Source organism: Musa acuminata, chromosome BXJ2-5 (genome assembly GCF_036884655.1).
Source record: "Musa acuminata AAA Group cultivar baxijiao chromosome BXJ2-5, Cavendish_Baxijiao_AAA, whole genome shotgun sequence".
Taxonomy (NCBI): Eukaryota; Viridiplantae; Streptophyta; class Magnoliopsida; order Zingiberales; family Musaceae; genus Musa; species Musa acuminata.
The window spans coordinates 14765585-14787500 of record NC_088342.1 but is presented as its reverse complement, the minus strand read 5'-3'; the positions used below and the strand labels follow the sequence as shown (position 1 = coordinate 14787500).

The 21916-nt window shown below is 37.0% G+C and overlaps 4 protein-coding genes across 7 annotated transcripts in view; 2 read left to right on the top strand and 2 right to left on the bottom strand.

Annotated features, from left to right (window-relative positions):
- The window catches only part of LOC103973648 (uncharacterized), a 4562-nt gene extending 1538 nt beyond the window's left edge, over window positions 1-3024 (top strand). The window contains exon 2 of one of the 2 annotated variants that reach the window (XM_018821535.2): window positions 2704-3024. The gene's annotated coding sequence lies outside the window, so the exon portion shown is untranslated. Of the gene's footprint in view, window positions 1-1634; window positions 2086-2703 lie in introns of those variants that run through there. The other variant, XM_009388277.3, reaches the window with a different exon arrangement.
- A 306-nt stretch (window positions 3025-3330) lies between these two features.
- On the bottom strand, window positions 3331-4910 carry LOC135612544 (uncharacterized). The gene is made up of 3 exons (XM_065108953.1): window positions 4380-4910; window positions 4117-4232; window positions 3331-3682 (listed from the first exon to the last, which is right to left on the bottom strand). Exons 1-3 carry the CDS (start codon window positions 4611-4613, stop codon window positions 3475-3477), a joined length of 558 nt encoding a protein of 185 aa, XP_064965025.1. The 5' UTR covers window positions 4614-4910; the 3' UTR covers window positions 3331-3474.
- A 3944-nt stretch (window positions 4911-8854) lies between these two features.
- LOC103973652 (uncharacterized) lies at window positions 8855-12918 on the bottom strand. Its single transcript, XM_009388279.3, has 3 exons — window positions 12623-12918; window positions 12331-12519; window positions 8855-9037 (listed from the first exon to the last, which is right to left on the bottom strand). Exons 1-2 carry the CDS (start codon window positions 12818-12820, stop codon window positions 12373-12375), a joined length of 345 nt encoding a protein of 114 aa, XP_009386554.2. The 5' UTR covers window positions 12821-12918; the 3' UTR covers window positions 8855-9037; window positions 12331-12372.
- A 484-nt stretch (window positions 12919-13402) lies between these two features.
- LOC135612543 (cell number regulator 13-like) lies at window positions 13403-20276 on the top strand. 3 transcript variants are annotated; one of them, XR_010486994.1, is made up of 7 exons: window positions 13404-14633; window positions 16050-16474; window positions 17035-17144; window positions 18540-18607; window positions 19354-19460; window positions 19817-19910; window positions 20005-20049. XR_010486994.1 is itself a non-coding variant. In XM_065108951.1 (7 exons), exons 1-7 carry the CDS (start codon window positions 14223-14225, stop codon window positions 20055-20057), a joined length of 1272 nt encoding a protein of 423 aa, XP_064965023.1. In that variant the 5' UTR covers window positions 13405-14222; the 3' UTR covers window positions 20058-20276. The 3 variants fall into 3 exon arrangements, 2 of the variants coding, with proteins under 2 accessions (XP_064965024.1, XP_064965023.1); XM_065108951.1 differs by having other exon boundaries at window positions 13405-14633; window positions 18540-18611; window positions 20005-20276; XM_065108952.1 differs by lacking the exon at window positions 17035-17144 and having other exon boundaries at window positions 13403-14633; window positions 20005-20276.
- The last annotated feature ends 1640 nt before the right edge of the window (window positions 20277-21916 follow it).

The following is a 21916-nucleotide window of genomic DNA, read 5'->3' as shown; positions in this document are numbered from 1 at the left end:
CATATACACACATACACACACACACATATATATATATATATATATATATAATGATTGATAAATATGATCACTAAAATAAAAATAACTCATCAAAATACATTCATTTAAAGAACCAAATTATATTGTTCGAATCTAATAACAAAAATGACAAAAGAAAACGAGATTAACATCAATTATCATCAAAATTTATCTCATCATCCTTATTCGCAATCTTGTCAGTGTCTTCTCTTTAGCTTATTTATTTCCCTCTTCTCTTATTCATCTTCATCTGAACAAGTTTCCTCATCTTTAACAATTGCAAGTGATAAGCTTGGGCTTTTGCATTCATCTTTATTTTCGCAAGTTGTCTTGTTTATGCTTTCGTTTTTCCAACATCTAAAGATCTTGCTACATCTCTCCACATCAAATTGTCATCATCAAAGACAAGCTCATTTTTGGTATTTTATAAGTTAGCACCAATATCTTTTACCAGCCATTCATTTGAATTGTCGATATCGTCTAACAAAATGGGATCAATGTTATCTAATAAATTATGATGAGCCTTTAATGTTTGATTATACTTTAGGTAGATAAGATCTTGTAGTCATTGATGCTCTAATTGATTTCTTTTTTTTATGTGAATCCATCATGTTATATAAATTAAAATATATTTACATACATCAATATCTAAAAAAGAATAGATTAGCTGAAATTAAAATATTCTTATATACTTGCATTCCTAGAAACTCACTAATTTGGCTCCCAACCTATAGCACTATAAGTCAACCTTAGAATTTTAATAGCTAATTTCTCCAGTTCTGGGTGAATTTGTCAAATAGGCTCCACTACTCAAAATTCAATGCAAATTTAAACTTAAATATTAACAATAACATACTAAAAAATTTACATGATGTTAATTTTATGAAGTTATAAATACCTGGGACATAGTAGCCCTTGATATCATAAGAATTTCATAAAGACCCCCACCATTCGTATTTGAAGACAAATTTGAGCTTTAATACTAGGAATCAATCTTGCAATGTATTGATATAACCCAAATACAATTTCTACACCAAACTCAATGTAGGAATTTTTTAAAAGACAAATGGATTTAAATATTGTCATGTTGTATGTTCTATATGTAGTGGATTATGAAGTTGACATTCACATCTTTTATCTATGATCACGAAAGATATCCTTATACTTCTTTTTATTTCCACCAAAAGATATTGGAATTATTTTCTAAGCTCTATCAGTAGCTTGATACCATTATTGGCTTTTTGTCATTATCTGCAAGCCGAAGAACTCGAACAAAAGGGCTCATTATTTTAATGTATAGATCATATGATTCTAGAAGGATGACATCAATTTAATATCACTTGTCCTCTTATCTTTCACATTTGTTGCTCATTTATCCGAGGTAAGTATATTCTAAGTTTAAGTTCTTCTCTATACACACTTTGTAATATCAGAAATGAAATGACAAATCGCATGATACCATATCTCACCAATTCCTTGATGCTTATAAATTTTCTCATCATGTTCAAATGGATGGTTTAAGTTAAGGTTAAACATGCATCTCATGGTCGCCTACATTGATGAGCTTTCCTTAAGAATATTTGCTTAGTTATTGAACTTAATATTTTTCCCTTCAGCTTTGATGGAAAATGGGATGCAACTCTATCGAACACCTCTAGGAAAAGGGTTCTGCTATCAACCTTACAGCTTGGGACACCAACCTTACATCCTGGGGCCTAATCACATGATTTGTGCCTTATTTCGAGTTGTTTGTCTCCTTTCTTGTAGTTTACACTCTTATCGCTAGCAACCTCATCAAATAATAATTTGTTTTTAAGGTTAAACACAATTTAGCACAGCATAAATTTGCATATTATATATTTTGTTTTAAGAGAATCATATAGTAGCACCTCAGTGTTGGTAATATTAGAAAACCCCAAGAGTTTGGTGTTGTAGAGTGAGTGTACAGCAGAAGAAAAAATAGCATGAGCAGTGTTTGTGGAATATATGTGGAAATTGCACATTTTAGTACATTTTCACCCATGGAAGTTGGAAACATTTCTTGTGCAAATAACAACCCCTTGTGTAGATTTTTATCTTGACCTTCATTTTTTTTATCAAACTATTCTCTCTCTCTCTCTCTCTCTCTCTCTCTCTCTCTCTCTCTCTTCTTTTTTTTTTGCCAAACTGATGGATGTTGGGTTAATTCACTGCTGAAATTTTGGTAAATTGCCTTGATCTTGTTAAGCATGTAGTACTACTAGGTTGCCTTATGGTGGAGAAGAGCAATGTTAAGTTCTTGATGTTATGCTTAGGCGAAGCCAATAATTTTCTCTAATTAAAGGCATTTGTAAGAACAGTATTAAATTATTAATAAAAATGATTAATATTTCTAGGTGGAAACATTTAGTGGAAAGATTAGATATCATTATCAAGGAAATGAATGATATTGTTTTAGACAATAGATTCTACTATTCATTAAAGGGAGTCCAAGATTTAGAATAGCGAGAAGAGGGTGAGCCAGTCTTCGTCCTTGCTTACGAATCAACATATCATTATTTTTCAGCCTGCTTTAAAAATTGTGTGTGTACAATGAAATCTGAAGTCCCATTTCTTGTTGGTGTGCTAATTGGTCCTATATTTCGCTACTATTTTGCTCAGCCTTGAATTGTTAATTCTGTGTCTGATGACATCCATCATGTATAGGTGCTACTATTGTCTCAGCCAAACCATAGGGGGGGGACATCTACTGGAATCTGGGTCCCCTACAGACCTGTATGGTAAGCTGTCTGCTACTACTATCTTTGTGTGTGTCACTAGGATAGTCACACAGTCATGCTACCACAATACATACACAAGATTGGTTGGTTCTCTAATGGGCAATGGAGTAGTAGTGGCCACAACAATGCTACCTCAACCAATGAATGATACAGACATAGAACAGTTTTAAGAGCCACGAACAGTGCTGCCACAATCAATGAATGATACAGATGTAGAACAGTTTTTCAAGTATTGGAATGACTTTTATCTGGTGCTCTTTGGGTCCCATCCTCAGCGTAAGAAAATATTCTTGAAAAGATGTGTCAAAAAACAGACTAGGAAGGTTTCTCTGAAATGGCACGAGTGGCAAACATCATACATGTTGTTGTTGACTAGATTATTAGTCTGAAGCCTATCAAAATTGTGCTCTTTATTTATGTTCTTGGACTGTCGACCTCTTCATGCCTGGGAGATGGTATAGGGAACGCAACTATTGGATAACGTGATGCTCTTTTAGATAGATAATGGTCTTCTCCAGCATGAATATTAATCTTCATCATCTTGCAAGTCTAATAATAATAATAATAATAATAATAATAACCTCACCAGCAAAAGTTTTATGTTGACGTTCGTTATACACAACACAGCCGTATGTTTATTAGAGAATACGAGACAAATTGACGATGTCCTAAGAGAATCATATAGTAGCAGACCTGACTATCTCGTAGACATCCGACATTGCTGATTTAGAAAACCCCCAAATGATGATGATGATGATGAATTGTAGAGTTGGGCAGCAGCAGAGACGTCGAGGAAGCAGATGTGTTGCGGAATGTACGTGGAAGTCGGACGCTTTGGTGTTGCGTTCTCCCCCATGGATTTGATGGCCGGCTGGTTCAGATACGCGAACTTGCTTTTGGTCCACCTGCAGCCAGAGAGAGAGAAAGAGAACAATCGCTTTAATCTCTTGGAAACCCCCTAAAACAATGACATCTGACACTTACTGCTAAGCTTCTCATGCTGAGTGTGTGTAGTAGTAGTAGTAGTAGTAGTGTCTATTAATTAGCATTACTTGTCTCCTCTTTCCCAAGTGAACATGGATGGATAGACATGGTAAAACCAAGCAAGAAAAATATCGACAGAAGCGCTGTGATTGTAATCAGCAACACCATGAACCATCCATGACGTTCGGGTGAAGCCTTTTAGATTCATTGAGGCGAGCTCACCCGTTCTTCGGATGCTAGGTTTGTTTCTATTGATGCTGCTGCTTTTGGCAACAGCCATCGATCGCAGGTTTCGGGAATCTTTAAAGCCAGTCACTAAGAAATACGGTAACGAGGGAAATGTCAAAAAGCCTACCAGTCCTTGATGCCTATCTGCAGCTCCTCGTCGTCTCCTTCCTTGCCATCCTCGTCCTCTTCAGCACTGTTCGACATCTCCTTCAGCGATTCCTCGAATCGCCGGTAGTCCTCCTCCTGCGAAACTTATGGCACGCACGTAGAAACAATTCAAGGAAACGCAAGGGAGCGAATAAAACAGACGAGGCCGTCCGTGTTCGCATTTCCTCGTACTACTCCTACGGCTTCTATAACATCAGAAAGAAGCAGCGCGAGAAAACCTGCCTTGAGAGCCTTGGCTCTGATCCTTGCAGCCGCCTTCTCGGCCGCGAGGAGGTGATCCTCTTCGATCATTCGTCTCGTCATCCAGTACTTATCGATCTCGTCTCGCGTCACGCTCCTGACGACGGCCGGCTTTCTTGCTTCCGGCGTTGCCGATGGCAGCGGCGGCACCATCTTCGCGGGGATCATCGAAACCTTCTTCTTCTTTGGTGCCACCAAACCTGCTTCCTTCTCCATTCTTTTGGTGGGCTGCTACTGTCCTCTCTCTCTCTCTCTCTCTCTCTCTCTCTCTCTTTCTCTTCGGTTGCTTGACCATTAAGACTACACTTGTGTATCTAACGGTCTACGAAGCTGCTGCTATTCCAACCTAAGATTCCAAAGTGGACCGGTAGAGAAAAATCAATTCACGCCCGTCTTATTCTCCTCCGTTTAGATGAGTTTATCACACTGAAGCTTCTCATAATATTCTCCTCGAGGTTGCAGTATGTGTGTCGATCAGATCTACCACGACGGGGTTGGGGGCAAGTGAGTGTGACTGCCGTGCTCAAAAGCGTAGTGCACTGCAAGCAAGCAGTGGTTCGTTCTTCAGCCCCCGCCAACAACACACCCACCCATCATCGCCACACCAAAACACCGGTGGTAACAGTAAGTAAAATCAGACGGTCGAGCATCAAATTCGCAATATTTTAACCAACTTTTTGAGGGGAGGGAGACGTCCCCCAACCCAACCATTCAAAAATTAAAAGTCCTTCAACATTAAAATTAAGTTTCCATTTTTTATAATAAAAGTAACGAAATTAAAGTCCTTTTAAGTTTTTTCTCTTTAACGTTTTAACAATTCCTTCAAAAAAAAACTCAAATTCTCTTCAAATAAATAATTTGAATAAATAAATAAAAAATAAAATAAAATTATTAAAAAAATAAAATATTATTAGTGCATGTACTATATAAGTATTTTAATTATTATTCTAAGGACTGTCTAGATCCGGAGCCATGGTCGTTTATTAATTCTCTCGTAGGAGAGTCCCGATGTGTATAGAGTCACATCTCACAAAAACTACTCTTCTTATACCTCTACATCGGTGCACTAATCACCATAGGGATAGGATCGATGATAAACTTCATATCTCTATGTATTAAAGTACTAATCATTGTGATTCTTAACTAACCAATCAACTTGTTATTATCACATTAAACCTCCTTTAAAGAATTTTCTATAGACTCATTTTAGATAAAGACTCATCCCCCTTGATGAGTTTAAGACCTTAATCCTATTTAAATCTTTAGTGAGGCAATCAACTAGATTATTATCAATTTTAATATAAAAATAATAAAATAAAAATCTAGTCATCTAACAAAATTTTGTCTAATCATTGTGTCTACTCATTTTAGTACTTATATAAGTTTCTTTTTACGAAAATCTATTGCTACTTTACGATCACAATAAATATAAGTATGGTTTGAGATCATAGGAAGAGTAGAAATTAGCTTAGCTTGCCTAGTAGTTCTGGTGATATTAGTTTGTTTAGTTGATTGCCAAATAGCACTTGCACACAGAAGAAATACATATTTAATATCTAAAAAATTAGAAATGCGGTTAACATCACTGTATCCTTTAATAACCCAAGTACCCTTAAGGCATTTAAAAACTCATTCTAAGATACATTATAAAAAATATCAGGTCTAATCTTATTTGATAGATAGAGAAAAGATCTAATGATTTGAGAGTATCTTTTATAGGATTATTAGTATATTTAACAAGTTGAACATTTGGATTATAAGAAAAGTAGACAAATGAATAATCAAAATACCTAAATTTATATATATTTTTTAGTATAATGAGATTGAGATAATAATATAGAATTTGAATATTTCTAGATTTTCATTCTTAAGATAATATCAGCTTCACCAAAATCTTTCATATCAAAGTGATAGATAAAAATGATTTAATCTCTAGTATCATATCTAAATCTGAAGCAAGATTTAAAATATTATCAACTTAAAGACAAAGAAAGGTAAATTTATTATCTATCCTCTTACAATATAGATAATTATCATATTCATTGATTTGAAATCCAAAAGATAAGATTATATAAACAATTTTTACGTGCCACTACTTAAGTTCTTCATACGAGGATCAAAACAGCATACACACTTTTCCTTCTTCTCCAAGCATGACAAATCTTTCGGATTGGTTTTTGTACATTTTTTCTTCTAACTCTTTATATGAAAAAATAGTCTAGTTTATGAATGAAAACAATGAAAAGTAGGACTCGGATGGTAGTAATACAAGCGTAAAAGTGTGAAATGATCAATACTAACTATTTATAAAAAATCATGAGCAACAAGCTTAGCCTTATATTTTTTTAATTGTACCATCAGTCCTAATCTTCTTCTTAAAAATCCACTTATAACCTAGGAGTTTAGTTTTAGAAGATAAGTTAGAATCCAAGTGTGATTACTAATTATTGATTCTATTTCTCTTGTAACTCTTTTTTTTAGAAAAAAAATATTAGGTGAAATGAAAAATAATTTCAAAGAAGAATGTATCTCTGTATTCAATTAAAGTATCATTTGAGATTTAAGATATTTTAGAATTTATTATAAGAGTCCTATAAGTGTTGCTAAAAGAGTACCCTACAAAGACAACGCTCATAGTTTTAGAACCTATCTTTTTTTCCTTGGATTCTAGGATACTAATTTTAGATAAACACCCTCATATTCAAAACTAACTTAACCTTGGTTTATAATCCTTCAAAAGTTCATAAGCCTTTTTATCCTTTTATGGTATGATGCTAAGTATATAACAGATAGATAAAAGAGCCTCCCCCCACAAATTTTAAGGTACTTATGAACTAAAAATCAAAATATTAATAATATTTAAAAGGGTTCTATTTTTTCTTTTAGAACCACTATTATATTAAAGTAAAAAGGGGACTTTATGAATTATGCTATGATCTTCACAAAATTTAATAAATTTATTATAAATGTACTCGCCCCCTCTATTAGATTTTAGGATTTTATTTTTTCTATCAAGTTGGTTTTTAACTTCAGTCATATATATCTTAAATTTGGTAAAAATTATATCTTTTATCTTTAAAAGATTAGTGTAGTAAAATTTAAAGAACTCATCAATAAAAGTCATAAAATAATAATTTTCACTTCTAGTTGGTGCTCAATTAGAGTCACAAACATCACTATAGATTAATTCAAATTTTTGGGTATCTCTAAATTGAATAGATTTAAAAGGTTATCTAGATTGTTTAGATTAAACGCAGATCTCACAATAGAGATGATTCATCCTTCTTGATTGAAAAAATAATTACATATATATATATATATATATATATATATATATATATATATATATATATATATATATATATATATATATATATATATATATATATATATATATATATATATATATATATATAATCTCCGCATTTAGCCTGATAAATTGGGAAGGTGTGGTACTGTGTGGGATGATCGGGGTGTATTTTTGGTTACTGGGGTCTATCTGATCCGCTAAAATTGGAATCGGACATCTTGGTCTGTGGGTACACCCTTAAGCCTAACTTTTACGGAAAAATAATTATAGACGTTGCTAACTATTGAGATGGTTCGAGTCTGCCAGACAATTAGATCTTTTTAATAAAACACATGTTAATGTTCGTTGTAAAATAGAAGCCGATAATAAAAACCATGTTAATAATGTTCATCGTGTAATAGAAGCTATGAATCATTGATGTTGTTCAAATCTTGTAAACACTACTTCGATCTTAACGAAATACATGTTGATTTATTAGATACAGTTAACTACGTTCTTAATGACGATGCAAAAAATAATTAACGCCATTTGTGTTATTTTTAATTATATAATATAATAGGACCTTTTTCTAAAAACCCACGAAAACCGAGAGATCCTGGTTTCCATATTTTTCCCTCCAACATTATTCTCTCTTTTCTTTTCTGTATCCTTCTTTTAATTCTACAATTCTAACATACGCAAGCAAATTGATAATTTGATGATAATTGGGGTGGAACATACCTCGATCGGTAAAGGCAAAGGCGACCCTCCTTCTTTTCTTTGAGATTCTTCATCCTCAGACTCCGGGAAGTTGCCTTACATCATCAATTTAGTCGGCAGCATCCAAAACCCTTCCTTCCTGTACACTGACTAATTATTTTCCGAGTAAATCAGCTTATGCTTTTCACAGGTATCGACTCTGCCCCGCTGAAATAAAGCCATACAAGGCAAAGCGCTCCATCAGGATGGTGCCGCTAATGGCATATAAATCATGTCAACAAGGCATCGAGGAAGGTGCAACTCCTCTCTCTCTCTCTCTCTCTCTCTCGACCTTTGTGCATCTGCTTAACAGATACAACAAATAGTGCTTGCTCGATCATGCCAACTCCACTAAAAATGCATAAACCATCATGCACACACAATAGTTGACATCGACCAAGTACGATGATTTTGTGAAAAATTAGCATCAACGATGCACATTAAGGAAATTTTAACATGACAAGCATTTATTAAAAGTCTAGTGCACATGCAATTGCGTCTGCAAGTATCAAGATAATCTTTGATTAGTGCATCGCAAAACAAAAGCAATCATCTTACAGCCATGAGAAGTTCTATGCCTCCGGATGAAGACCTGCAGATAAATGAACAGCCATGAGAGCGGTGCTTCCAGACACATTGCAATCATCAGGCTAAACAAACAAGACTGACACAGAAATAAATACAAATCACCATTGCAAAACTGGTATCCACTTTAGACCATACATATTTTTGTCCAACTTTCACTTGCTGTATAGGGTTTCAAGCCCCTAACCATGAGAAGGTATCGTGTTGATGCCTTGGAAACAGAAAATGAAATTTTACCATGAAGTGCCTAATGGGATTAGTAAGTCAATGTTAATCAAAAAGGAAAAAAAACTGAATCTATGGATGTGCTTGCATCATCAAAAGACACCAAACTAGAGTTCTCCAAAGTCAACTTCATGAAGTAAAGTGTTCCGTTTTTTTAAGGTCACTTCAATCAAAAAGTCGAATAACTAATCTCTCCACATTTCCATAGACGATGTCATAGTTCTCACCAGATTGCAATAATGTGCTCCACCACCCATAGGTAGTTGCATATATATACAATGTGCGAGTATTCAGGTAGGATCAGACCAAGTACAACCATGCACAATCTGATTATGAAACAAGTCATTAAGATGGGATGAGTTACCGGGTTGTAAGATCACAAAACCTATTCATACCTGGTCTTGCTAAATTAATTGCAGAGATGAAGCTGATCAGGCTAAGTCTAGTCTGTTACTAGGCCTACATTGTCGACAAGCAAATATAAATTCCCATTAAAATTTTAGCTCAAACAACAAAGAAGCAAACCTCTGAAATTTTTTCAGAAGATGGAGAAAAAGTGCATCTCAATAATATAAGTGCTTCAATGATGAAACACAGACATTATTAAAACGTCAACAAACAAAGTCCACTAGATTTATAATAAATAAAAGCGGCATGTGTCTCTTCAACCAAAGATAATGGAACACATCCAAAAGTTCCCTTGCAAACTTTGTATCACCTATGGAATTATATATACTACTATTTAATGCCATGAAGACCGATGATTTCACCAACATTTCCTCCATAGCCCCACAATTTATATGTAATTTAGAACTTCAACAAACTCCAAAAGGAACAAGTGGTACAGAATCAACTCCAGCTTGCTGTAGTAAATTCCCTTTTCAACTTCTCACGTGTAGTTTGCCATATAATCCTGTCTCAATGGGACACACATTTAAGATAACAACTTCTTCTATGTTCATTGCTTGCTGATCTTAATAAGGTTTTGTTCCATTTTGAGACTGATTTAGATCCCATAGTCACATAAAAAACAGGTTTAGAAACTCAGTTTTCCTCTGCATGTAGGAATTTATGCACACGGGTATAGACACAAAATCAGTTTTCCTCGGGGTCACATGGGCATGAAGGGTTGCTTTTGAGGGTAAGGAAATGCATTACTAACTACTGTTGAACCAAACCAAATTTAAAAGTCTGGTTCGGTTGCTTTATTTGAATCGGGCACTCGCCCGAAGCGCCCGGCGCCTAGGTTCGGGCGAGCGCCTAGGCGGCGCCTTATTGAAGCCGCCACCTGGTCCACACACGAGGCGCTCAGGCGAGTTTAAATCATGATCAAAAACAGGTTTAGAAACTCAATTTTCCTCTGCGTGTAGGAATTTATGCACAGATACATAGGCATAGCTCTTAAATTCCAAAATCATGAATTTGATATGCTAATATAACACATGAGAAGTCTACAACTTGATGGAGTGTATATCCATGTGCTAGTTCCTCTATAATGGCATATTACAACACTCTGAGTTGGGGAAATGGACAGTGAGTCTAATCTTTGACATCTTCTGCTCAATGATAGCAAAAATATTTCCTTTTTCAAGATACGTTAGGCTGAGATTTCGTTTGCCAAGACAGTGATTGAAAGTAGGTTAAGATACTTCAGATAGTGTTTCTTTATGGGAACTGATCTTTATAAGTTGGAAAATGCTGCAGATGATTTTTTAATTTAGTGTGGTACAATGCATTTCCAAATGCATCAAAGGGTAGCACCAAATGCAATCCATCGGTCCTACAATCCCTGAGTTTGTCACATTCCCTTGAATGAACTAATTTGCATTTCTTTACAGGATAATTTGACACTTTAACCAGTCATATCTCTAGTCTGAGATTCCTGCCGTTGCTAGTTGAGTGATGTTGTTAATTGTCACAAGCGATCACTCAAGGATCTAGGCTGTCACCTTGATTTAAATGTGTGGCACATGCCGGTTGAGTAATTACATGATTTAGCTACATGTTAAAAGTGAATGCTTTTGCTTGCAAGATGTGCTAAATCTAGATTGTGAGAGTTATAGAATTTTGGGAAACTAACCAAATGATGTTGACAGAGTTCAACAATGGAAAAAGATCCATCTAGCTGACCCCAAATAATTGAGACATTAAGGCTGCTTGTTATTATTGCAACCAAAATGTTGAGGGATCATACTTTCAGAATTTAAGCAATGGGAACAGCATATATCTTGTAAATATCATTTAAAGTCAAGAGTCAAGACCTTGAAAATATCATTTAAAGTCATGACCTTGAATAAGTTGAGTCCGGCAGTCCGGTAATTGAACATGGCACCAATGTGCGCAAAGACTTGACACGCCAGTAAAAGTTGTGGATTTTATAAAAGCTAGTTAACAATATTCCAGTTTGTTATCTAACAAACAATGCTGGAGGTCACTCAAATAATTAAATGGAGCTATGGATGCACTGGATACCTAATCTGAAATGAAGAGTAATACCAACACAGAAAAAGGTAAAATCAGACAAAATCTTCAATAGGTAACCCTTCATCCTTAATTTGCAATGGTTTATGTAGACAGACCCTAGGACATCAGCTGACTTTGCTACTCCATACTAATTCCTGTGGTAGGATTGCATACTCTTGACTCCTGAGAGAGATTATAAGGAAAAAAATAGTTGAATCCCCAACAAATATTAGACAGTGGCTGATCTCTAAATCCATGTGCTATCAACATACCTTTGTCACATTTAGTCGAACACTTGGCTTTAATTCTCTAACTCCTTGTTTAAGTCAAATAAAACAGTATGCTTTTTACTGCTCTCAAACTAGGCGTATTTCACAACATGTCATGCCACTACGAACTGTAAGATCCTAAGGCAATTGAGACAACACAATCTTCTCCCTTGCAAATCACTCTCTTTGGAGACTTCCAAGCGATTTGCACCCGGACAGCCACAAACTGAAGCATACTGAAAGCAAGCGCAATGCCAAGCGAAACTACCATTTAAAACAACTCCCAAGAATAGCCAAGAAATAAAAGCAGGAGGGGAAAATAAAGAGAAATAGAGGGACGAACTTTCACCCAACCGAAGCGATCTGAGCAACGAAAAAGCAGTAGCTACTTAGCAGAATCGGCTGCGGAAGAGGTAGTGGGAGGAGGGGAATGGCTGACGGCGATGGGTGGCCGCAGGGCTCGGTGCTCCTCTTGTTGTTGCTTCCTGGAGTTGAACATCGCCTCCGTCTCCACAACCACCAACCGCTTCACCTGATGATCGGGTAATATGAGCAAACCGGCACCAAATCAGCAATCAAGAGAGGGGGAAACGGAAGGAGGAGGACGAGAGTAGTAGTCGGCGGTGGCGGGGTACCTGGTTGAGCATGCCGAGGAGGGAGGGGGTGTTGCGGTGAGCAACGGTACGGTGGCAGCGGCGGAGGCGCATCGCGTCAAGGGTGCGGCGGTGGAGGTGGCGGGTGCCAGGGAGGCCGCGCACCAGCGTGATGTATAGCCTCGGGCTCCACTCGATCGGCACCCGCGCCTTGAACGCATTGAACGCGCTCCCGCTCATCTGGCTCTGTGAATAGAGAACGGCAGGAGATTTGCGGCATTTAGGGCTAAAGAGAGAGAGAGAGAGAGAGAAGGTGTGGCAACGGGCACGGCGATTTTGGTTCGTTGAACCCGTTCGGCCCAATCCACTCAAATAACACGATCTACCATCAGTGGATTATCAATCTTTTTCAGCAACTTTAAAGCACAGTTGGCAGAGTGAGGCCAATATAAAAGATTATTAGGAAATGCCAAAGTGATTCTCGAAAGAAGACGGTGAATCGTTGGCACGTCGTCACCTGAGCGTCATCGATCATAGCAGGTGAGGCGTATATATCGTGACATGGACGCCTGTCATAACCTATCAACATCATCGTCCTAACCACGTGTGCGTTTGATGCCACCCAAAATGACGGCCCAACCACCACATAACGTATTACGTCCTCGTCCTCCCAGCATGAACCCAAACTGTTATCAACATGTTATGCATCCCAGTCCACAAGATTTCTACCACCACAAGCAAATACATAATGACAAAACCAAATACAAAAGCGAAAAAGAAAATGGTTACCAGCTGAAACAAATTCATCGATCGACTCACTTTTCCTCCCTTCTCTTTTTGGTGTCGAGAGCTGTGTTTCATGAGAATTCTCGCTCGAACTTTTTATTTACCTCGTCATGCTTCGTTAGATGGCTGCCCACCAATTCTTTTGGGTGTCCACTTGATTCTTTTGTCCTCTCTCTCTCTCTCTCTCTCTCTCTCTCTCTCTCTTCCTCTCCAACTCTCTCGGTGTTCTCAAGAGCAGCGAGTGCAAACAGGTTATACAATAACTACTACAATTGTCTCCCTTCTACGCAAAGCAATGTCAGAGCAAGCCCCTGCTCACCACCACAGTGGAGAAGGATGGGTTGGAATCCGTAATGTGAAGACAAAGAATGCTGTGATGTATATTTTTCTCAAGATATCTGATCTTCGAAGAAGAAGCCCTTTTGTTTGATTCAAAGGTGGAGACATCCTTCCTCCTCCGAGTGCCAAAGAGGTTAGGTTCTTGGAGCACCGACAAAAGAAAAGATCAAGCCTCGATCCAGATGAAAGAAAAAGGTAGAGGACTCTTTCTTTGATTCACAGATGAGGAATCCTGCTCATATGAGAATCTAAGCCTCACTCCAGGTGAAAGAAAAAGGTAAACGACTCCCGGTCCGACTCCGACTCCTCAGGCTTACATTCGAGCATCCTCTGCTATGTTAGTCTTGTCAGAATGACAAAGGAAAAGTTATTGATCGTATATTGTTGTAATGTGGTAGTCGTCGGAGGAAATATCCACAGATTGTAAGGACTCCGTCTGCTTGATAAATGTGTTTTATCTTCATTGCTCTTACAGCAGTGATGCTCAATTCTGAGAGGTAGGTGTTTCGACCTTGTAATGGCGTCATCTTGGGAGTATATGGGGGACGTGGCCAACGTCGTCCAGCTGACCGGCCTCGACGCCGTCCGCCTGATCGGCATGATCGTAAAGGCCGCCTCTGTTGCGCGGATGCACAAGAAGAATTGCCGGCGGTTCGCGCAGCACCTGAAGCTGATCGGCAGTCTCCTGGAGCAGCTCAAGATCTCGGAGCTCAAGAGGTATCCCGAGACGCGCGAGCCGCTGGAGCAGCTCGAGGATGCCCTGAGGAGGTCCTACATTCTCGTCAACAGCTGTCAGGACCGCAGCTACCTGTATCTCTTGGCCATGGGGTGGAACATCGTGTACCAGTTCAGGAGAGCACAGAGCGAGATCGATCGGTACTTGAGACTGATTCCACTGATCACTCTTGTCGACAAACATAGAATCAGGGTATGGATCTCGTGTTATTGCTCTTCTCCCGTTCGCTATCGATAATTACCAAGCAATAAGCCATTATGGTCCTACCTTTTTGCCTTGCCTTGTTGATAAGCCAATTTTAGTCACTATTTGGTAGACAATGGTCCATCTTTGATGCTGAGATGAGCAGATTGAAAATATCGACACAGAATTTAAACTCCACATGCTTCATTTAGGGCAATTTCGATGATGCTATTTACATCTATCTAAAAGTTTGTCACTATTAATAATCTCAAAGATTTGATCTTGGCACATGAAAATTCTACTTTCAATTGGTTCAGAAATCATAACAATGTGACGCTAATTAGCATTTCTGTTTGTGTTTGGGACTGCTGTTGATATGTCACAAACGGCTAATGCATAATTCTAATGGTCGATTGGTATTGCGATTGCCGTACAGTAGGCTATGATTTCTAGCATACATACTGATCGGTTCCCAGAAGCTAGTACCCAATATGATTGTGGCACATTGATGACATATTTTACCATCATGCGTTGAATAAATAGAAATGACATCTTTTGCTATCATGTGTTGAATAAATAGAAGACAAAAAACCAAAAGTGACTTGCTCTTATGCTTGCATTAGGTCAGTCCTAAGATCTCAACTCTTCGGGGTCAATTATGTGAATCTTTTCCTATCATTTAGCTTTGTTAAAGGAAATAGTTGGTTAAACCGTGAGCCAATGAAACCGTTAAGTAATACTTAGAAAATAACACCTGGTAGGATATTAAGTTTGACCCTCGGAGATTATGCAAAAGCTATACTTGTTCGATCATTGAATCACCCATTTTCTATTGTGCATGAGACAAAGTACAACTAGCGATTCTAATAAAGATCTTTCTATACAATTGATTTCACCTTATATAATGAAATATCCCATGTATTTCTTATTATACCTCTTGTGTTCTTCTGAATTTCTTTTGAAAGGTTACTATTTGTTTTATCATTTTGTTCTGGTCTCTCAGATATGTTGTTGCAATCCCAAATGTTATGGATCATGATGAATGGGTAAATTCTGAGATCGGATGCTCATACATAGAAATTACTTTACCAAAATTCGTGGTGTATATAACACCAATGTTTGGTGATCATATCATTCTGTCTTGGTTTACATCTCAGTTACAGTCTGATGTCGGGTATGAGCTTCTCATATACCATAAGCAGCTACGGGTATTCCCTTGTGTTTCTTAGGATATTAGTTAGTCTGAACACTCAATGTACAATATCCTCTCTAAAGAAATAAAAGTATTTGGTTACTTGTTCTCGGAAGATATTAGTTGGATATATAGCTGGTTGACTATCAACTGAGAGGATTATTACCTAATGAATTTCTTGTTTAATTCCTGTGTCATTTTTTGAATATGTCCTGCTTGATTTGATCCTTCAGGAAAGATTGGAGTATATTGAAAGGGACCAATGTGAATATAGCTTTGATGAAGAAGACAGGAAGGTGCAAGATGTTCTGCTAAATCCAGTTCCTTGCAAAAGTCAGAGCATGGTTCTCAAAAAGTCTCTTTCTTGTTCAGACTCAAGCATGTCATTTGATGAAGCTCTTCAGAAAGAAAATGAGAAGCTTCAGATGGAACTTCAAAGATCACAAACTAACCTGGACGTAGGTGCATGCGAACTTATCCAACAATTGCTTGGACTAACCGAGACTATGGCAAGTGCGTTCCCGGAGAACACCGTAGAACTGAAGAATTATGAAAATGTGGAGTCAGCATCTGTTGATGTCCTTGATGGCAAAGAAGATTATTCCTCTTATGGGAAATATTACAGCCAGCAAGATGACACTTGCAAGGCATCATCAAGGTTAGCTCTGCTGCTACTCATGCAAAAGGATAACTGCCATGCATAAATATTGGTTCCAGCCACTCAATGTTTGTTTTTTTCTTCAATAATTGGGCATTGCTAATTATACATCCATTAACCTTTGAACTACTATTTTAAGAGTAGTCGTCACCTTATATACCCTTTCTTATACAAAGAAAATATACTTGATATGCAGAAACACGCAATTACAGTCAATACAACCATTAGTTCAACTCTCTATGATTCATTAGCTTCATCGACCCTTTGGTTTGACTAAGACTGATAATTCAACATAATTTTACAAGTGAGGTACTTTCCGCCACATTTCCTCTCAAAAGGGAAATATATAATTTACAATATGAATATATTTCTTGTACCTACTCATGGCCTGCTTAGGACACCAACCTTCCTCATGATCGGAGACAGCAGCTCCATGAGTCGGTGCTACATGGGTCCTTCACAAATTCCTAATTTTATTTAGGGTACCCATTCATATATCCATAACAGCCATTGTGAATAAGAATATCAGAATATCTAATGACATCTTGCACTTCATGCAGAACTTCATCTATAGCTTCTTCTGGTCATGATTTGCTTTCAAATAAGGCATCATCCAGATATGAAGAATGGCACTCAGATTTACTCGGTTGCTGCTCAGAGCCATTTTTGTGTATGCCATTTTCACCTGCAACTCTTGTAGATACATAGAGTAGGTGTGGAAATTGATTGTCCCTATGATCATGTTTGCATTTTTTTTTCTCCAATGAATCAGCTTTAGTTATCTTGTTTTGGATGAATATAGGATCCAGTTTCAAGATGTTTTACTACCCTCAGTATGTCCATTATTTATCCCCCATTAAATGTGTGGATCCACCCTGAAATGGTTCATAAAATTTAGTTCCATAGGATTTTATTTTTAGTTCCATCTCCTGGTTACATTCAATCGTTCCTAATTGCCTTTAACATAAATGTGGATCTAGATAACGAATCTTGATGATAGTTTCCCTCTTGACACTGTTAATTTGACAGTGTCAGTTTTTGGTTTCTGCATCATATTCTGGTTCAGTTTCCTGTTTCTGTATAGTTTTATGTTTGCTTTTTGAACTTTCAGATCCTCCGTGATAGTGTACACTTTAAACTTTCCCTCTTTCCCATGTTTCTTAATGCATCCATGGCGCATATAATTCCACTCAGATTTGAATATGATCTGAAAAGAGTCTACATGGATGGTGTAGTATCCAGGTTCAAAAATATGGTTAGTCATTGTTTCTTCAGATAATTTGATGTTTTGATTTGCTATTATAATAAGATGCATTTTTGTATCCTTTTTCTGCCTTATGGAGAAACATGGAATGCATTACAATTAGGTTTTGCCTTTTTAATCAATTCTGAAGGTAGATTTGATGATAGATTGGCTTTTAGGTGCAATAGGCCATGGTTGTTGTCTCTGTCTCTGAGAAAAGAGACTATTAAGAAAATTCTTGTAGCTGCAACTGCCTATAAAGATTCTGCTGCTGCAATCAGTGACTGCTTAATGCCTACATCGACCATTTTGATATCTGTGAACCCCGTAAGGACTGACTAATAACTAGTAAGTGAAACACACTGTACAATAGAAGTAATGACATTCTGATATGTATAAATTTGACATAAATTTAACTATAATAAAGAACAAACTGATGGTATATATGCAAACTCCTAACATGTACACTCCCCAAGCATTAAGGAGAGTTTTCATGGCCAAGTGAAGGTAGAAGAAGGTCCTCAAGTATTGCAATCTCATGTTAGAAAACGTTCACATTCAAAATTCATTCAACCATAAGCAGCAGATGGCCTTCAGATATCTAGCAAATTTATCCTGGCATATCCGAACAGTCTATAGTGGGTGATACATGATATTTCATTTCTTTACTGATGGGCAGATCATCAAACCAAAATATAAATATTAATCAAGAACCAATTTCTTTTCAATTCAACAGACTTCATTTTTCTTGTTTACATTTGAATTTTTTATGACATCTTCTTACATCTGACATTCATACTATGGTTGGTTGGTAAATTGCAGGCATCAAGACATGCTGTTTCCCTTGTGGGACTTTTTCAAAAATCGCTTCGGTGGCAAAAAACAGACATGTTTGTATGTCGATGTTGTACTTGTTCTTATATTAGAAGCATTCATCTTGGATTTTTATTCTCGGAGAAAGCTAATCTGGGATTGCATGCATCTAATTATAGGAAATAGTAGAATGCAGAAATACTAAGTTTTTTTTTTGGGCGGGGGGGGGGGGGCGGGGGGGGGGGGGGTGGCGGCGGCGGGGAGTTGCAAATCTGTATTTTGATATCACCATAGACCATATTTCAAATAGAAAACCACTATGACGATTTAAGAGATCTAAACACTTTCATGAATTTAATGACCCACATCCGGGTAATTGACAACAAGGGATGTGAATTTCTTGTCAGGTATGATTAATGTTTCAAAAGTTGTAAGAAAATAATAATGCTACTATGATTTCTTTTCTGCATTACAAACTTCTGAAGCACAAGCTCATTTTTGGCAAGTGTTTCATCGGCCAAAGATTCTTTAAACTTAGCATCTAATAAGTCGTGCCAAACAGAATGGCATTTTGAACAGAGATGATTCAACCCAAAATTATGCATTAATAGGGTGCAGCCTCTAGTATTGAACTGCAATTTTCGGATAAACTCGGACTCAGAAGTAAGTTTATATATTTGTCATGTATATAGCACACTGATTTGAAATTTCAAAAGTAATGCTGTGCTACATGGTTTGATAATGTAACACGGATGCGATTTAGCAGTTAAAGAATTAAGAATGTGTGGAATAATGTCACTGACGTGTGTTTTGGTGGTGTCAGCTTCTGCGGAAGCATGCAATGACTTCATGGCGTATGCATTGGTTTTATCCTGTTGCTGTTACACATGTTGCATCAGGAGAAAGCTTCGTAAAATGCTGAACATTACGGTAATTATTATGCTTCTGCTTCGATGGATACAGGATTTCCATTTGATAGAAGATGTTAATCGGAAAGCTATCAGACCAAAGTCTGTTATATTTATTCAACCTAGCAAAGTTGTCTCTGTAGACATGAGGAACTTTAAATCTATCGAACTGATGTGTGTATCTAAATTTATGCATCATTTCAATTTGAGACGGACATGGTTAAACAATCATCGATCATCAATAATTTTTTTTTTTTTGAATTGCTCGACTATCTGCAGCATACTAGTTTTCCACATACGATGCAGTGAGCATGATTATGATATCAGAGAAGAGGTTATCCAGTATGGCTGATTCTGTGTTACAAATTTGCCTGTTAGGGAGGTTTATGTGATGATTTCCTCTCACACCTGATGTGCTGCTGCTGTGCCTTCGTTCAAGAATGGCGCGAAGTGGAGTTTCGTGGGACTAATGGTACGTCCATGACTGCTGCTGGCTATCGTTGTATGATGTTGGTGTGGTGTTGCAAGTTAGACAAACATTAATCACTTGAGAAAATGCTTTGCAGTTGTCGATAAGACGAAAACAAATCCACCAGCTTCTCAATACATGGAATCTTGACTACACAGAATGGCAGCAATAGACCTCAGTCTGGCCACAGGAAATGATGGAAGTAGTGCTAGTCGTCTTGTGTGTACAATATCTGTGTGTGTGTGTGTATGTGTAGTACTGGTATATTGCACTTGGGTATTCATTCATTTGTAAGTGAAGATAACTTGGTGTGTTTGTAGAACGGGATATGCTTCTGCTATTGAAAGTAAAAGAAGGTTAATTATTGCAGATGAAGGGTTTCTGCAACCCATTGATTGATTAATGCACAAGCTACGATAATTCCAGAGGAGGCAAGCTCGGGAGAAGTAATGACATGGATGGATGGATGGATGGATGGATGGAGGCAGTCAGCTAAAAGCACACTAAAAGGATGGATATATATATATATGGCTATGAACACTAAAATAAGCTATGAACAATCTGAAGTGCTTGGTGGCATCTAAATATGAATCTCCAACACTTATATGAACAAATCAAGCACCAGAATAATGTTGCTAAGATGAAACTATCAAGCACCAGAATGTTGTTGGCTAGATAAAGGACCGGAGAGAGGCGCGATCGATTGTCCAATCCCAAAAATAAATAGATTGCATATCAACGTCACGTGTATTGATCTTGATAAGGAAAAAGGAGATAGAGTTGTCGATTAGAACAAGCTTCGATCTTCTATATTTCTCTTAAGAAAACTCTTTACAATTTTAAAAATTCTATATGTTTTTTACCCAATATATGAGATTTATATAACCCCCGAAAGATATATTACATTAATTATATTCAAAATGAATCATTTTCTTTAAGAAAATTTTTCATTAACCAATAACCAATTTGACTCGTCAGATATTTAATTTATTTTTTCTTCTTGATATGATATAATGAATCTCCCTCTTGATGCAATGAACCTATCTTTTAATGAAATTAATCTCTTTACGATACTTGAACAGGTTTAATGAAAAACAAAGACACATTAAGGACTCGAGTGAGCTTCGTACGTAGCACCACCAATATACACACACATTTGTATTTATAAGAGTTGCTTGTTTCTTGAGAAAATTTAGGTTTCTTGGACGAATACAATCACCCCGAAAGAGTTGCTTGTTTCTTGGGAAAAGAAATTTCTCCAAGTACATTAAATTAAATTACCATTTCTCTAGAATAATTATTTTCTTGTATTAGTTTTGCTGGTAGGTGAGTTATCAATGCTTACCAAGCGATTGTTTGGCCATACCATACCTCCTTGCTTAAAATTTTTGAGGATATGCGGAAAACTATTATTAATGTATTTAAAATTAAATTATTAAAGTATTTAAAACTATTATTGAGGAAAAAGAGAGACATATGCTTGGAAAACTATTGAAGTATTTAAAAATTGTATTAATGTTATATGGATTTGGATATTATAAACTATTGGAGTCGTAATATTAAATGTTATATGCAAAATTTGACATAAAATAAGCTGCAGATAACATCTTAATGCTATGAACAATGGCTTCAACAACATTTGATGCCACATTTAGGGTATCTGACGATTGGTTGCAGAGTTTTGGGGGAGAGTAGCACCTTCTTCCACCCATTGCAGAACATTTGGTGCCACGAGGAGAAACATCTAAATCAACACAACCAGCGGGATTAGGAGTTGGGGTGGGCCATATATCATCACGATAGTTTTACCAAGTTCCGAAATCGATCGACGATGGCTGGATTGGAACAAAGTGGTAAGACAGTCATGATTGATCCCCGTTGGTTAGAAAGAGCATATGAGATCAGAAATCATATTGGCGTCCACATTCACAATAATAGTGAGCCATTTGGGATAAGGGAGTGGATGAGGCCATTACCTAAATCCCTCTTCCGATGTTATGTTAGGTTAC

Coding starts and splice junctions, on each gene's coding strand:
- LOC103973652 (XM_009388279.3), bottom strand. CDS start 12,820: ATGAGCGGGAGCGCGTTCAATGCGTTCAAGGCGCGGGTGCCGATCGAG. Junction 12,520..12,622: donor TCCTCGGCATGCTCAACCAG/GTACCCCGCCAC, acceptor CCCGATCATCAG/GTGAAGCGGTTGGTGGTTGT.
- LOC135612543 (XM_065108951.1), top strand. CDS start 14,223: ATGGCGTCATCTTGGGAGTATATGGGGGACGTGGCCAACGTCGTCCAG. Junction 16,475..17,034: donor ACTTGCAAGGCATCATCAAG/GTTAGCTCTGCT, acceptor CACTTCATGCAG/AACTTCATCTATAGCTTCTT. Junction 19,461..19,816: donor GTAAAATGCTGAACATTACG/GTAATTATTATG, acceptor TTTGCCTGTTAG/GGAGGTTTATGTGATGATTT.
- LOC135612544 (XM_065108953.1), bottom strand. CDS start 4,613: ATGGAGAAGGAAGCAGGTTTGGTGGCACCAAAGAAGAAGAAGGTTTCG. Junction 4,233..4,379: donor TCAGAGCCAAGGCTCTCAAG/GCAGGTTTTCTC, acceptor TAAGTTTCGCAG/GAGGAGGACTACCGGCGATT. Junction 3,683..4,116: donor CAGATAGGCATCAAGGACTG/GTAGGCTTTTTG, acceptor CTCTGGCTGCAG/GTGGACCAAAAGCAAGTTCG.